Source organism: Peromyscus eremicus, chromosome 5, assembly GCF_949786415.1.
Source record: "Peromyscus eremicus chromosome 5, PerEre_H2_v1, whole genome shotgun sequence".
Lineage (NCBI taxonomy): Eukaryota > Metazoa > Chordata > Mammalia > Rodentia > Cricetidae > Peromyscus > Peromyscus eremicus.
The window spans coordinates 37,538,551-37,556,140 of NC_081420.1; the positions used below are offsets into that span (position 1 = coordinate 37,538,551).

Below are 17,590 nucleotides of genomic sequence, written 5' to 3' on the forward strand. Positions count from 1 at the left end.
AATGGTGATTATATGCAGAGGCATGATCCCAGGTACAGATGGGAAGTGAGGCTGAGGCTGCCACCGGCCAGTGGTGTTTCATCTAGGCCCTGTAGAACTCTGACAGCTCCTGTAACACCCATGTGAAAATGTGGTTTCCTGGAAGTAGCTGGATGGCATGGGATTAAGTCATCATTGGGGGACACTAAGTTTTCTCATTTTAAAAAGAAATGTTGATTTTATTTTCACTGAAATCTCTGCAGGCTCCATGTTAATGTTTAACAGCATTTCTCTCAATTAAACATAAATCTACAAACACAACGCCACTAAAAGCCCAATTTCTGGTGAGCGCATAGGGAGGTTAGGAGTGCTGGTCGCCTCACCCTGGCCCTCCCTGCTGTCTGTGATGCTCACAGCACTAGCAGGAATGTGACCCACCAAGTCCCTGTGGCTGGAATACAAAGTGCCAATGAACTGCTGGTTTCACTCCTTTATGAAGGCACTGAAAGCTGAGTGGCCCTGTACTCAGGCAGGGCCAATTATGGGCTTTCCACTGCCCTTCAGGAAGGGTTCTAAGACAGCCATAAAGCAGAAGCCAGGGCCTCTGCACTCCTCCTGTGCCAACAGCACCATCAGCAAATGGTATCTCTGCAGAAGAACCACTTTCTCTAACGAGGATTTTGTTTCTTCTGTGACAAAATAAAAGACTCGAGTCCAGGGTTCCTTTGGTTCTAAATGTTTTACACTTCTGCTTAATAAGCACATTTCATTGAAGCAGAGTTGGAGTTACGTTATTGCATGTGAAAAACGAACACTTGGAGGACCTTTCTCTTGCTGGGTTTCCGAGAGAAGCGGCAGGTGATTGCTGGTCATCTCCAAGAAGCAAGTAAAGTCAGAGATAGACTGACAAGCCAGGAAAATCTGCGGGTTCAAATTTCAAAACTCCTCTTATCTGGTTGTACCTTCTGGGATGGCCATAGTCTTAGAAGTGGTATTGGGTTCTGCAGATGTAAACATCTGAAGTAGTGGTAGCCACAGCTGAAACTAACTACCCGAGGGGCTGGACAAGCAACATAAATGCTTAACTTGGGACAAGTGTGAGAGAATAGGGAGAAGCAGGTGAAGAATCTGCGCCATGCCAAACAGATAGAGGTGCAGTATAGTCTGGTTTGGCCACTAACAGTCCTCTCCTAGGCAATCAGTTCTCCATCTCCAGCACAGATTAAATGAAGACAGTTTAGGATGAAAGTGACTTCTGGTTGAAGACTGTAAACTGAACAGATGGGTTTGTTTTGCCCCCTGACATCCTTCAAATGTCCCTCCAAAGTATCAGAAAAAGGAATGTTTAAAGGAATCCATAAAGACACTGAAGACTGAAAAGGAAGTAATAGCAACAAAAATTGGGGCACAATAAAGTCAATAGTTGTCTGGCCAATAGGAGTAGATGTCAGAAAACTCAAACTCAAACCTGCAGAAAGGGAAACCAAAGAACGGGTGTGTGTAACCCTTGTACTGAAGCCAGAGAGAATAAGTCCCTTGGTAAGAGTCCCAAGTCCCCTTCTCACAGGCAGGTCATGACTGTTGAGCACTAGGCCACACAAAGAAAACAGCCAAAGAGTCTTCTCATAACAAACAGAAGAACAATGCTAAAACTACCAAAATCTAGAGGGGCTCCTCCCATGAGTCCTGCAAACCAATTGCCCTGCCCTGGATCCTTCCTGATAAGCTCTGCCTACGGACTGTCCTTAATGATTCACAAAAGTCTCCTTAGCACTGAGGCAGAAAACAAAACAGAAAGACAAAAAGAAACTCATGAGAAACAGTGGAGTTTTCAATAGCAGAGCATCAGTATTTGGGGAAGGGAAGATGTCACATCCATGAAACAAGAACAGCATGTCATAAAAAAGAGCACTCACGGGCTGAGGAGATGATTTAGTTGGTAGAGTAACTACTGCACAAGCATGAGGAGCTGAGTTCAGATTCCTAGCATCTGCTCAATAGCCAGGCTCCCATGCATCATTAACCCTAGAACTGTGGGCAGGGGGAGTCAGGGACAGAGGGGAGTCAGAATCCCTGAGGTTCACTGATTCAAACTAAGGTGCTCCAGGTTCAGTGAGACACCTTTGCTCAAAAAATAGGGTTAAGGGTGATAAAGACACTCAAAGTCAAACCTCCGGTTTCTACACACACACACATGTATTCATGTGTGCATAGATACAATCAGGTACACACTACATATACATACACACATAGACCAAATCACAGAATGAACATTCAGAAAATATGAAAGTATCCAGCACTTGAAGATATGATAATCCAGGTGATAATATCAATAGATATGGCTGAAAGTATATGACATTGGAAGAGTCCCTGCCAAGCAAGCACAAGGCACTGAGCTCAATCCCTGACAGAGTGTATTTGTGAGTGTGACTTACACCCTGTATAGTTGATGTTACAAATGTAAGATACATATATGATATAAATTGACTTTTTTAAAAAAAATCTAAGAAACAATTCATAGAGATGCAAAGCAGAAGAAATAATTAGCATAGCAGGCCATATGTACAAATACTGAAGTTCTAGAAAGATTATCAAAAAACTAGTTCAGCATTTCTTCCAGAACTAGAATAAGAAAGGCACAAGGAGCCGGGCGGTGGTGGCGCACACCTTTAATCCCAGCACTTGGGAGGCAGAGCCAGGCGGATCTCTGTGAGTTCGAGGCCAGCCTGGACTACCAAGTGAGTTCCAGGAAAGGCGCAAAGCTACACAGAGAAACCCTGTCTCGAAAAACCAAAAAAAAAAAAAAAAAAAAAAAAAAAAAAGAAAGGCACAAGGAGTAGTCAGCAAGCAAAGAGACCTACACCAAGGAGCCTACTTAGAAACTGTCCAAATGCTAGGAAAGAGAAGTGAGCCCAGAGGTAGGGAAGTGTTAATCACAGAAGCTCAGGAAAGGCAAAGCTACCAAACTTCTCAACTGCTCTCCTGAATGGGAAGCAAAATTGAGCAGGGTTTTCAAAGTCCTGAGAGAAGTCAAGTAACCCAAGAATTTTATACCTAGCCATAGTGACAGTGAGGTTTGAGTAGAGAAACCAAAGCCACTTTCATATATGAAAAGCCTCTCACTGGAGCTGTACTTCAGTGGTAGACCACTTGCCTCTGTATGCCTGAGGCCGTAGGTTCAAGCCCCAGTACTACTGAAAAGTCTCTCCCATACAGTGTGCCTCCTATGGAGCATTTCTCTGGCAACTACTAAAGGAAAATTGATTATACCTTCATTTTGTGTGGGGAACTTTCCTTTAATGAAGGTTTAGCTGAGAAAGAAGACATGTAATCCGAATACCAGGATCCATCCCCTGAGAAACAAAGGGAATTCCCTAATAATGATAAGGAAAACAACCAGGCCAGTCTGAGAAGCCGAAGAAGACAAACTAGACAGCCTCATCAACTGGAGGGCTTGGGGAAAGGGACAAGAGAGACTGCATATTCACAAAATATGCATAATGGGTCAAATGGAGACCCACAGCTTCAGATAAGGTGTACAGAATGCTAAGCTAAGAAAAAAGCAATGAGTAATGGCCAAGCTGGGGAGAGGGGAAGAAGGTTACAATGTAACTAGAGTCTACAAAAAAAAGGTTCAAGTAAGAGAAAACACATAGTGAGGATAGCCTGCAGAATCCAAATTAACCAGCAAAAATAATTATAAATAATATTAGAATAAAGGGAAAAGAGTATGTTTGTAAATTGTGCTGACTTATTATGAATGGGAGAGAGAAGGGATGAGCGATAGAGTAACCAACTCACACAGTCATTAGGAAGAAGGTTTAATAAACAACACCTAAATTGCAAAAAGCAAAATCAAGAGATTACTTCCATGAAATCTGAAGTAAAAAGATTATAAAATAAAATTATTAAAATGCCACATGCCCTCATGTAAGACTTAAAGATCTCAGAGGTATTAAATTGGGGCATTATATATTTTAGAAAATGTGAAATGAATTAATTCAAATTGGTTACCCCAGGAAGAGAAACAAAGATGGGGAGAAGTAGGGTGAGGAGGTGTGATTTTTGCTATAACCCTTGTTGAAATGATTGACTTGAAAGTATTATATGTACAACTTTGACTGAAACATATACATGAAATAAATGCATCAGAAAATAACATGCCATACTTCCAATGAAAACAACAAAATAAAACTTTATCTGCTCCAACACTCAGGATGGTGCTTCTACACTATTTAACAAAACAACTCAGCGTAAGGGCATCTTGAAATTCACATTATTTTACTACTCAAAGTCAGTTATGCCCTGGGGGTAAAGCTACCAACAACCTAAACCCTTGGTCCATTCCACACATCATCCACACCGTGATGATGGAGAGTCAGGTACCATCTCTGCCTTCTGAGAATCTAGTTGTATTTTAATGGTACTTGTTTGCTGGTGTCTCTCAGATGGAGGGCCTCTACTTCCTGGTCCTCAATGGCTAAAGGGAATTTAATCAACAAATATGAAGTAGACTCACTTCTTGTCTCATGACTTTGGAAAAGCATTCTGTTCTGAAGTCTCACAGTGGCACACAGGTCACCAGTGCTGGGTATCACCTAATCTGGTTCTTGTCCAGCCACTCTAGGTTGATTTGAAGTATACATACAACAAATTTTTTTTTAAGTCTGGCCTTATGTTTTTTGTTTTTTGTTTTTTCAAGACAGGGATTCTCTGTGTAGCCTTGGCTGCCCTGGAACTCACGCTATAGACTAGGCTGGCCTCGAACTCAGAGATCTACCAGCCTCTGCCTCCTGGGTGCTGAGATTAAAGGTCAGTACCACCACTGCCCAGCCTGCCATATTCTTATTAGACCTAAATTCTCCACTAATAAGTCACTTGGTCTGGCCTTCCCAGATACAAAGAGTCTCCCTGTGTGTTTCGAAGCTGAGCTGAGCCCACCATTGCAATGGCTGGACTCTAAAACTTTCCCCCCACAGAACTGTGATTTCAGTGCTTGCTCCCCAGCTGGTGGTACCTTTTGAAAGGCCATGGAATCTTTAGGAGGTAAAGCCCTGCTGCTGGAAGCTTCTGAAGGTTCTAGCATGGGCCCAGATTCTGGCCTTGCTCTCTAATTCCTGGTCCACCACACACAACCAGAATTCAGTTCTGCATTCCACACAATGATGGACCAAAACCACGACATAAAGTAAACCTTTCTTCTCCTAAAAGTTATCTCCAGCAGATGCTACAGTCATAGCAACAGAGAGCTGCTAGTCTCTGACTAACAAGACAAATCTGGATCTAGGGATGGAACTCAGACACCTAGCTGAAATTTGCCATAACATAGATACACAAACCCATAGCATACCTTCACATGAGAACATGTGCTAGAGGCGCCAGAAGGACATGAAGAACCGGAGGCTCTGCCTCCTTTACCACAAACATGCTCATCTGCCAGAGTTTCATGGATGCTAGGGTCAAAAACAAGTTGTTACTCACAGCAACAGAGACAGCCAGAGTGTTGGGAGTGGCTCAAACCCTTTCCCACATGGGAAAGGGCTTCATGATAACCTCTCTGTGGTTTGCCTGCCAGAAAAAGAGCTCCAGGCCTGGGGAACCCAAATCTTTTTTCATTACTTTTATTATGAAAAAATATACATTACATAAAATTCACCTTCTTAGTCAATCTTAAGTGTGTGAGTCAATGGCATTACATTGTTACGTTGGGCGGTAAACCGTCCTGAGCTTTGAACCACAGGAGGCATTAACTTTTTATTATTATTGTTATTGTTGTTGTTGTTGTTGTTGTTGTTGTTAGAAGAAGACAAAGAAGAAGGAGGAGGAGGAGGAGGAGGAGGAGGAGGAGGAGGAGAAGAAGAAGAAGAAGAAGAAGAAGAAGAAGAAGAAGAAGAAGAAGAAGAAGAAGAAGAAGACAATAAACAGACCTAGCCTCTTCACTGTTGGCATTCTGGGCCACATAATCTTTGTTGGGGGGGTTCTTATGTACATTACAGGTAATTAATGGCACTTTTGACCACTACTCACTAGAATCCAATAAAATTCACTAAGTTTTGACAACTAAACATCCCCACAAATAGCCAAATATCCCTCTAGAGACAAAACTGCCTCTATTGAGGGTGACTATCTATCCTAGAGGAAGTCACTACCTTTGCTCTCCAAGGCCATTCACTACACAAACATCTTTGAGAAGATATTCATGGCCAGTGAGCTGGCTCAGTGGGTAAAGGTGCTTGCCACCAAGCCTGAAGACCTTAATCACGGGGATGAAAACAGTTCACACACACACACACACACACACACACATATGTAGGTATGTGTGTACATATAAATATATGTTTACATATGTATATGTGTGTGTATGCATGGAAGTGAGGATAGTAAGGAAGGCCTGTCTGCCAGGTTGTCACCACAATTATTTAAGATAAGAGCCATGCAGTTCCTGGCCCTCAGCATGTCCCTGATATAAACTAGCTGCTACTTAATGCAGACCATGTAGGGATGTCGTCTTCAGAACCGTTCTCGCTGTTATGGACCTAATGGATCTCTCCACACAAAATAGTCAGGTCATGGCAACTTAGGACACAAAAGTGGCTCCAAGACCAGCCCCAGCACCTGGTGCCCAGGACGGATCCCAGCACCTTGTGGAACAGAGTGGAAGGGAGCAGGCGGAGCCTCCACCCCTGCTTTCTTCCCTCCCAGTCCTTCTGTCCTTCTGTCACTGATGCTGTCCTTGCCCAGCACCTGCTGCTTACCTGTCACTCCTGCTCAGCTGCACTTTATTCAGCGATCTTCACACATCCAATAAGAAATCAAGCACTGCAGATGGAAGGCTGATCCAGTGACATCAGAGACCCGTTCTCCCTCCCAACGCCCCTCCCTCTGAATCAGAAAACACCTGAGCAAACAGATGCCCCTCGAAACTGCACAGGTTGCTTAAGAAGTGATTAGTGGAGAGACATTTCCTTTACTGGTGATGCTGTGGTATTCTCTTGATGTTTTGACTTTAGAATATAAATTACTCTTGGCTTCTACAACTAATAAGTTTTGTATATACATGATTACTCTTCTCTGTCTGAAACCATAATATTTAATTATGGTTTCACAGTAGAGCTAAAATTCTGCTTTCTCCCAGGGAAAAACTAAGTATAACTGGGGTTTATGAAAAATTATTAGTGAGAACAAATCCTAAAAAATAAATTGGATTTTTGAAATCTGTGAATTTTAGCATGTCAGGCTTTTCCTCAGGAAGACAGTGTGCGCAGAAAGTATGGCAGAATAATCAAGCGTCAGACTCACTGCTGCCCTGCTAAGACAAGCACGGGTGGGAAGATCACTCGTGGATCTGCCCTATTGTGAAATTTGCTTTCAGAAAGGGAAATAGCACATAATAGTCACAGGACACGTGGCAATTCCTAGTCATCTCTCCCTTCCTCCAGAATCTGGCACTAAACGCCAACCCTCCAGAGAGAACTGCAATGACTGCAGTAAAAGTGTAATAGAGAGTCTTTTCAAGTACTTTGTTTTAAAGTTCTCCAAATTATTTCAATATGGAGCCAAGCTTAGAAGTATCAGAATAATCTATAATCTGTTCACTGGATGGTACCAGGGTCAATGGTTTGGTTGAGCAGGCTTCTACCTTATTTAAAATCTCCTTTAGAATGCAAGTGGACTCTTGTTGTAAATTCATTCTGGTACACACAGTGGGGGCCTGGCCTTCAAAAGTACATTGTTTCATTAATATGAACTCTCTAAAACCTTTCAGTGTAAAAATTAAGAAAGTGAAGGGAAGAAAAATATCCTATAATTCCTATAATGCTATTCATATTTAATAAAGAATTACTGTAAACAAAAAATTAGCGATGGGGTCTAGGGAGATGGCTCAGTGAGTAAAGACCTGCTATCAAGCATGAGGAAGTGATTTCAGATGCCCAGAAGCCACTGAAAAGCCAGGCATGGCACACATTGTCAACCCAGTGTTGAGAAGGCAGAGACAGGTGGGTCCCGAGGACTGGCTAGCCGGCTAGTTTAGCCAAATCAGTGAGCTCCAGATTCAGTGAGAAACCCCAGCTCAGAAATAGATATAGAAAAACGAGGAAGATGCTTGATGCCTGCCTCTAACCTACACACAGTCACGTGTAAGCAGACAGACACTTGCATATGTGCGCACACACATGAACACATGGGTAACTGGCTTACTTCTTGCATTTAGCCAGAATTAACATGACTTAATTTCTTCTGTTAGCACACCTTCCTGAAACACAAGTAAGTACATTGTTTCCCCGGCCTACGAAAAGAAATTACTACACACAGAGAAAACATTTGAGCTGTATTTATATGAGCAATTAAAAAAAAAAAAAAAAACTAACCACAGAAATTTGAAAGCCCCTGAAGGAGAGAACATCATAGCATTTTAAAACCACTTCTTTTTCTCAACAGAAAATGACTCTTTTCCTAGATTAAAATTCCCAGCTAAGGCTCCTTTTTTAAGTCAGACTTTCTCTGCAAGCTTCTGGCTCACATCGAGCTCCCTCTTGTCTTGCCTGCTTATTAAGAACACACCATTTCCACATTAAAGACAGACAGGTGAATTTCTCTGGAGGGGTCCTGGGAAGAACTGGGGGTACCGTGTTGTACTCCAAAGATCATTTGAACCCTTAGCACCTGAGTGTGTGAGGGGAACCATGGCTGTGACCCTGTTTCCACAAATGTTTCGAGGTGTGAGGATTACCTGGTCAACTGGAACCTCAACCTGTGTGTCTTCATCTTCTTGGACTTCTGCTGCCCCCCTGGTTTCAGATCTCTCTGCTCCAGCTTTGAAAATGCCTTCATCTGTGGAGCCAAACACGGGTGAAAAAAAATCAAAATCCAATCGTGACATCGTGTGGCTGAAAGCTGACATTACAGTGAAATGTCTGAAGGGATTTCAGTTTATATATATATATATATATATATATATATATATATATATATATATATATATATATATATATATATATATATTCAGTTCCTCTTTCACAGCAAGGATTTTAATGTCTTGGCCCACAGGTCTTCTATTTTAACTGAGAAGAGGTTCCCGCGGTCACAATAAAGCTGTCTTGGGAGAGCAGAGCTCTCACATTGTTGAGGCTCACACATTGTTACTGACTGGGTGGCACCAGTGGCCAGAGATGGAAAAGACTCCTGGCTAAACTCCAGTCCCCCTCCTAGCCAGCAATCAGTGACAATGCTCCCTGCTTTACAAAACATTTAAAATTTCCATTTCCCCAGAGAATGCTATGCATTCAATATAATGTAGGCAAACAATTCTCTCTATTCAGCGTAGTGAAACTTGTTTTTACCGCAACAGGCTCAAAGAATGGACTTCCCGAAACCCTCCAGAAAATCAGCAGGCTTTTAGTTTTGCAGATTTCTACAGGATTTTCACAACCTGTGGCTTTAAGCTCTTGACAACAGAGGAGACCTAAGCCCCTAGGGATTTAGGCTAAGCTCCTTCCACTTGCTTCCTTCTGCAAAGCAGCAGTCTCCATTTTCCATATTTGAAAGACTTTTAATGTCTCCCCTCAGCCTTCCCGTCTCCAGGCCAAATAATCAAGTCCCAGAGCCATCTGTCATTCTGTCTATCTATTTGCTTCCGGACAGATTTAGTGCTGCAGCCACCCTCACAGATGTCTGCTCTGTCTCAATTTTTAAGGCTCTCCAGGGATGGAAACTTTACCTCCTTTACTGGTATTCTACTCCAGTGTTTGATTATCCCTACAATCTAGAACTGCTTCTCTTTTGTCTTCAGGTCACCTCTATTTCTGTAACAAAGGCATGTTTGCTAGAAAAATTACTTGATACATGCCACACAACATGACACATTGCTAAAGTTCCAAGGTCAACCTTAGCTGCATGCAAAATGCATGTTTACATTTATTGAGGAACAATCATACTTAAGGCACCAACACAACAGTCTAAGGTATCAATGAGATGCAGTACCAGGGCTGGGACACAGGTCAGTGGTAGAACACTCACAGATGTCATCTGCTCCATGTGGCTGCTTAGAGCCCAACAAAGCATAGAGAAACTGACCTCCACAAGGTGCTCAGAGGTCAGGGATCTCCTAGGCAAACTACAGCAAAGTAGGGAAAGTGGAGATGATAGAGCCAGGGAAAGACACCGGGAAGGAAGAGGGAGGAAGTGGAGGGGTGGGAACTCAGGCATGACTCATATTCTTTTTTTCAATTACAGAACAGTGAGATGACGGACACAGTAGACTGTAGCTATGACTTACTCCAAATACTGGGCTTACTTACAAAAAGACAACACAGGGAATGCTCTATAATTTATTGATACCAGCAGGATGTGTTCTCAGAACTAACAGTCATTGTCAATGTCTACTCTGCAAAGCAGAGCTATGAATTGTCAACAGATGTATTTTAGAAAAGGTGTCCCGCCAGATAGAAAAAGCACATTCGGTACTAACAAGTGAGGCTGGGGATGTAGCTCAGTTGGTGGAGTGCTTGCCTATTGCGTGTAAGTCATGAGCTCCACCCCCAACAATGCATAAACTTGTCAAAGTAATGTACTCCTGTAATCCCAGCACTCAGAAAGTGGAGGCAGATAGATCAGAAGTTCAAGGTCATCTTTGGCTACATTATGAATTTGAGGTCAGCCTGGGATATTTGTGATACTGTCTCAAGAACAATAATGTCATATTGAAATGGTCCTTGGATAGCAAGCATCAATCTTAAGAACAGACATCAGAATGACAAGTCAGCAAGATCCACCTTGACACGAAAGAGACACACAGAGGGTACAACCATGAAAGTGTTTGCCTGGGTGAGGCTGGGAGCTCATTCCTCAGTGAGTGGAGATGCTGAAGCTATTCCCTCTGGCATCAGGGAAGAAGACTGGAGTGGAGTGAAAAATTCACCATAGTCAAAAGGAACCAAAGCTAGAAGGAAAAAAGAGAACCCACTGGGATGCCAATTCATTCTCACTATAATGCTACTAAGGTTAAAGGTTAAAGGCCCTTCATTCTTAGAGAAAACATCTTTCAAAAGTAGTCTTGTTATTCATTTTGATATAACATGTTTGCAGTTTAGAAAAGTTAGAAGATGAAGGAAATAAACACCCTTCCACTATCTCATGGCCCACAGACAGCTGTCACCAACTCCCCCTCTTCCTGTTACTCCTCCTGTCATTCCTTCTCTCTGTCTCTCTGTCTCTCTGTCTCTCTCTCTCTTAAACAAATAAAACTTGAGATTTACAAGTCACTATTTACTTTAAAATTATATCATGAGCATTTATCAAGCCATTACATATTACCTGAAAATACTAAAATATGCTGTTTCTGTGCCATAACTAATAGACACTACTGAGTAATGAAGATTGGCTTTTTGAATGGATGGGGCACATTGTAAGAAGTTGATTGATGTGTAACTGCATGAGATTAGCGAAGAATTGCCGCTCTGGAAGCAGGAAGAGGGTCCTGGAGGCTCAGCCCTGGTCGGGGGAGATCCCAGAGGAAAGTGCTACCTCCCTCTGTGTACACAGCAGAAGCACATATCTGTCTTCTGAATCCTTGTTTCCACGCCTGGAGTGCTGTACACAGCAAGTTTACAGCGAACATTTATTGGAAATAAGGTGGAAACAAGCCCCAGGTTCACTCTCTTTCTCACACTTCAATTCCCTTCCTCCTTTTGTGCCCTCCTCATGTTCGGCTGCTCCAGACACCTTGTGGGTGTTTAGTTCTTCCTTTCCATACTAGCCTCTGTACACACTGACTTCCTGGTTTGGACACAATTATATCGTCTACCTGCTCAGTATCTCATTGGATGCCTCTCCCACCTCTTGAGTAAGGAAATCTCACCTTCCTATCTCCTTCCCTCCCATTTTTTACCATCTGAGCAATGATGCCCACAGGAGCACCAGATCTTCCAGCCCACACATTCTGCATCTCTCCTACTTCCTACTCCACTGACAGAACCAAATCTTCATCTCCTGTCCTAAGCAATGCACGCTAGTAATGTGTGCCTTGTGTTGTTTCATAGCCCATGCCTACATCAGCATTTCTACTTCATGTTCTCTCTCTTGTCCTTGAAGAAGTCCTGGTGGAGTCTAACTCTCAGTTCAAATCGCAATCAATATTAATAGTCTATAAAGATCACCTGCAGTCTCACGCCAGACCACACAGCCAAACAAAACCAGTCATTCCTCTCAGCACTCATTATCCCACTGTCTGTTTATTCATAGATTACTGTTTCACTTGTCAATTTCTATGACTTACTCTGTCTTGCTCCCTGCTGTTCTACAAGTCCTTCAGGTGTAGACCACAGCTTTGGTCTTTGCAAGTCCTGTGTATGGCACAATGGCTGCCTCCGAACAGATTTTAAGAAAATGTTTATAAAGCTGAACTGACAGTACCAAGTACTACGTAAACATCAAACTCTTGCCATTATCTATAAATGTTATCTATAACAGAATTTCAATGTACAAGGGCCTGTCACCAAGATCAGGAGTCCATGTGGTGTCCAAAAGTACACTCATCAAACTATATATATATAGTATCAAACTACATATATATGTAATTTTAAGTAGAGAATAATATAATGCTTTATGACTTTTTTAGATATCTTTACCAATAGTTTAAACCCCTGCCTTTCTCCTGTATTTATCTCCCTACCTCTTCCCAATTAAAGTTCCCCTCACCCTGTTTCTACCTTCGAGTCACTGGTACACTTTTATTCTCCTCATAGTTTAAAGAATTCCACTCATCTGGGCTGACAATGTTCCCCCAAGAGCCACAAACTATCTAACAAAAACCCTAATACCAGGCATGAGAATCCCCTTTGAAATTGCTGGTCAAAGTCTTGAGGACTAGATTTCATGGTACCAGAAGGTGCCATGCTAGCCTCCAAAAGAGGGAAGCTACATTTGGAGACATCAATGTAAAGCAGGTAAAGACACATGTCATAAACGGGGATATAAAACTGACTGCTTTTCTACTTTTAACTCTGTCATGTATTTGTCTCATGTTGTGGGAGGGGAGTCGATAAGTACATAACAATATAAATGACAGTCAAAGTGTATGATCCGAAGGGAAGCTCCATGGCTTCAGAATGGCTGTTCTGTCTATACAGAAGTTCATTGACATGTGTAGACTTTGAGATTGGCTAATCTCACTGAATTTTTTTTTTACAAGTTCTCCAAAATAAAGTTTTGATTAAAAGAATAAAACAAAAACTATTTAATTTGGGCTGAATACATGGCTAGGTCTACACAAACATGGAAATCTGAAATCAAATTCCAGCACCCATGTTAAAAAGAGGAGGAGGAGGAGGAGAGCAGCAACAGGCAGGTGGAGCAGACACAAGAAGATCCCCGGGTCTTACTGCCCAGCCAGTTAGCCAAATCAGAGAGCTCCAGGTTCAGTGAGAGACCCTGTCTCAAAAGACAAGGTGGACAATGATTGAGGAAGACACCAGAGGTCAGTCTCTGGCCTCTACACACGTACACGCACACGCACACACACACACACACACACACACACACGCACACACACACAAAAAAAAAAAACTAATTTATCCCAAAGTCTAGAAACCCTCCAACATCTTTCCGTCGTGCCTTAGAACACAAGTTCTTCACATGATGTAAAGAACTGAGATTAGGCAGCACACTTCTTCCCTTTCCTGTACAACCGCTTCACTGACCTTCACTCTGTTCCCAAAAGAAACCCACTTGTATCATGTGACTTTTTACTTCCCACACCCTCTGCCCTTTTCACACGATTCACTACTCCTTGGCTTTCAGTTCTCAGAAAAGTATTCTTCACTCCGATGCCAGCAGCCACCACTCACTCAGTGTCTCCTGTCATTCTCTGCCTGGTGCTGGTTTGTTTGGTAACTTCCTGTCCACCACTTTCTCCCAAAGCAGAGCAGGGATGTGTCCACCTCGTTCACTCCTGCCTCTAGCAATGAACAGAACCCAGCACAGAGACATCAGAAAAGACTGCTGGAAGAACAACTTGACACGGTGGCACAAATGTGTGTGTGTGTGTGTGTGTGTGTGTGTGTGTGTGTGTGTGTGTGTAGCCAATGGCTTGTAAACACACTCATTTCCTTCTCTGTTCTTACAGGACCTTTGCCCCAAGCTGCCCACAGCTAGCAGTACAGTGTTTAAATAGAGATGGGGCAGAAGAACAAAAGCACTCGAGGAACAAGAAGATTGAAGTACCGCCTCGATTGGGATGGATAACTTGTTTATGTGTGGAAGCCTGAATAGTAGTCCCGCAGAGATGCCCCCATCAGAATACTGGGAAACTGCGGCCACCTTACTCTGTGTGGTCCAGAGAAATAAGAGCACCAGCTAAGCCTGATGTAGATCCAAAACTGTTACAATGATGCCTGAAGGTGAAGGGGGAGCCAGAGAATGGGGCAGAAAGTGAGACAGGACCTGGTACCATCACTGGCAAAGACACACCACGTCTGGGAACCAGAACAGCCAGGGCACAGTTCTCCCTTTGATTTTGAGCCCAATGAGGTCTGTGTTGGAAGTCTGGCTTCTAGAGCTATGCCCTTGTGATGTTTTGGGACAACCATAGAGTCATTTGTTATAGCACTCAGAGGTAGCTAATACATCACAGGTCCAAAAATAATGGTGCAGAGAGACCAGCCCCCTTCTAACTCCAGCATAAACCTGCTGTGCAAAGACAAGTGCAGGAGATGCAGACCCCTTCTCCATCTCTTACCCAGGAGACAGTGGGCAAAAACCCCTCCTGGAGCCACTGGTCTTTGTTTCCTCCCAGGGCATTTATTGTCAGCCTTTCTCCCTCCCCCACAGCATGCAAATGTCATCACCACCATCCCCCAGCACAAACAACTGCCAGAATAAAAGGGATCCAATATTTTAATGCTCCCTCTGCCTGAAACCTTTGTAATAAAAGCTGCTTGCTGAGAAACTAAGGAGCAAGGATGAACTCGATACACAATACTGCTCTCATTCAATTACTACACCGAGGATCGGATTCAATGCTTGGATGCACACGTCACCCGAGTCCAGCTCTCATCTATTCTATTCATATCATGAATGGACATTTTAGTGCATATTACACCATAAAGCAATAACAAACACTCCAGGAAAAATAGAAATGCTCCTCAATTATTTTTCACTTATCTCTTATGAGTTTTATTGCCTAAAATACAAAAACAGAGCTGCTGAGGTATGGACGGCATCTCATCTCATGGTCGTGTTGTTCAAAATAATATGAATCTGTTTCTCCTGTTGAAAAATGAAAGGAATGATAGTGACTCCCAAGCTTCCAGTGACCACAGCTGAGATGAAGCCTCTCTGACTCCAAGGCCCTTGGATTTCAGCTCATTACCATCCTCAAATAAACAAGGTAGGCGAATAATTGATAAGCTGTGATTCAGTCCTGTAACTGGTGACAATCAGTCCCTCAGGGCCAACCATCTTTTCTCAACAGAGATATTTTTGCCTACTTACATGTTTATTTACTCATTCTCTCTCCTCTCTGTCTGTCTCTCTGTCTCTCTCTGTCTCTCTCTCATCTGTGTGTGTGTGTGTGTGTGTGTGTGGTCAATGTGCACATGTATATACAGGTGAGCACACACATGCATGTAAGGAGGTCAGAGAGAGACCTACTCCATCACCTCCTCTCTAAAACAGGATTTCTCAAAGATCTCCACACAATGCTGAGGTTACAGCTGTACACAGCTATATCCAACTTTTATTGTGAGCACTAGGGATTGGAACTCATGGCCTCGTACTTTTGCAAGAAGCACTCTTACCCATAGAGCCATCTCCTTGGCCTATCAACAGAGTTGTTTAAGATTATTCTTAAGTAGTATTATATACCCCATCATTTAATACTTAAGACAAACCAGATATCAGGATGAATTAGAAGAAATATCCTGATGGCCAGTCTTAAACATTTCATGAAAACTTTAGGTATTTGTTAACTAAAAGCTATATGAAGAAAATTCTGATGGCTATGAATGTTTTCTTCCAATATACTACTATGATTGCCTGATAAAATGTTAAATTTGCTGGGCAGTGGTGGCTCATGCCTTTAATCCCAGCACTTGGGAGGCAGAGGCAGGTGGATCTTTGTGAGTTCGAGGCCAGCCTGGTCTACAGAGCGAGATCCAGGAAAGGCGCAAAGCTACACAGAGAAACCCTGTCTCGAAAAACCAAAAAAAAAAATGTTAAATTTAAAACAAAGTGTTAAGTTTTAAGTGCAGCTTATTAAACCTAGTAGATTACTGGGACAATGGAGGGAAAGAAGAGTTTCTAGCTCCGAATACATAAAACAATACACTAAGACAAGAATGCCGACCATTTATAAGGAAATCATCTATGCATCACATCAGTCAGCAGAGACAGAATTTAAACGAAAATTCACAAATTGAAACAAAAGCAGTTTCCATCAGCTTAATATTAGTGTAAGTACCTGAATATGTGAAATATACTGAATTTCCATATGGCTCTTCATAAACAGATTGTTGACATCACAATGTACTACTGAAAATTAAAGCACACCCAGGGAGGTGGTCCAGGAAGAAGTAGTCCCTGTGAGTGCTAGCAAACACAGGGGCAGAAAGGAAGGCACCTGTGGAATATTGCTTCCTTATGGAGGTCAGCCAGCTCTCCTCAGACCCTTACAGAGGCCAAGGTATCCCTCATGACTCAGACATGTGTGCACAGACATGCACCAACACACACACACACACACACACACACACCACTAAATTAACACGACTCATCACAAGAAAAACTGAAAGTCACCACAGAGAGCAAATGTTCTGAGACCATCTAACTCGTGCAGGAATGTAACTGAAATGTTTCGGTCACGAATCTTCTCAGTATGCCTCATCGCATCTCATAACTCAAGCCCAAAGTCTCCACAAAGACAGGAACATCACAAGTCCTACTTTCCTTCAGCCATTTATAAAGTGACATGAAAATAACTTCACACACTTACACAGGCTGTGTTTTTATATCTCTAGCTTGAAATATCTGGCTTCTTTCTGCTCTCTGACTCCCACTGCAGAGTATTAACTATCATCAGCTATGAAATTATGTACAGATTTGACTATCAAATATTTGCATAGAATTGATTTTAACCACATGCATTTTGTCTTAACTTTAAATAAATGTAACAAAATATCCTGAGTGTAGATAGAAGGCAAAAGATTATTATCATTGATTTCTCTAAAACATGGGTAATTTTGTTCTTATGTCTGCATTTATATTTTGTTCTTCTTAGATGCAGATGTTTTACATTTTCCTCAAAATCAGAAGTTTTCAGAATATAAAATTAAAGCATATATTTCTAACATATACAATTTGTGATGTCTTACTTTATAAACTGTATAAGTTTTGGGTAATTTTGTTCTTATGTCTGCATTTATATTTTGTTCTTCTTAGATGCAGATGTTTTACATTTTCCTCAAAATCAGAAGTTTTCAGAATATAAAATTAAAGCATATATTTCTAACATATACAATTTGTGATGTCTTACTTTATAAACTGTATAAGTTTTTATAAAATTTTTGAAATCTCTGACAGATATGTGTGACTCTGGATAATAAATTACTTCTGAGTA

The 17,590-nt window shown here is 42.0% G+C and overlaps 1 protein-coding gene across 3 annotated transcripts in view; it reads right to left on the reverse strand.

The window, feature by feature from the left end:
- The window catches only part of Dcdc2 (doublecortin domain containing 2), a 177,364-nt gene that overhangs the window by 13,131 nt on the left and 146,643 nt on the right, over positions 1-17,590 (reverse strand). For all 3 annotated transcript variants that reach the window (XM_059263246.1, XM_059263244.1, XM_059263245.1), the window contains exon 9: positions 8,711-8,811. In XM_059263246.1, coding sequence (XP_059119229.1) covers positions 8,711-8,811 — 101 coding nt within the window. The remainder of the gene's footprint in view (positions 1-8,710; positions 8,812-17,590) is intronic.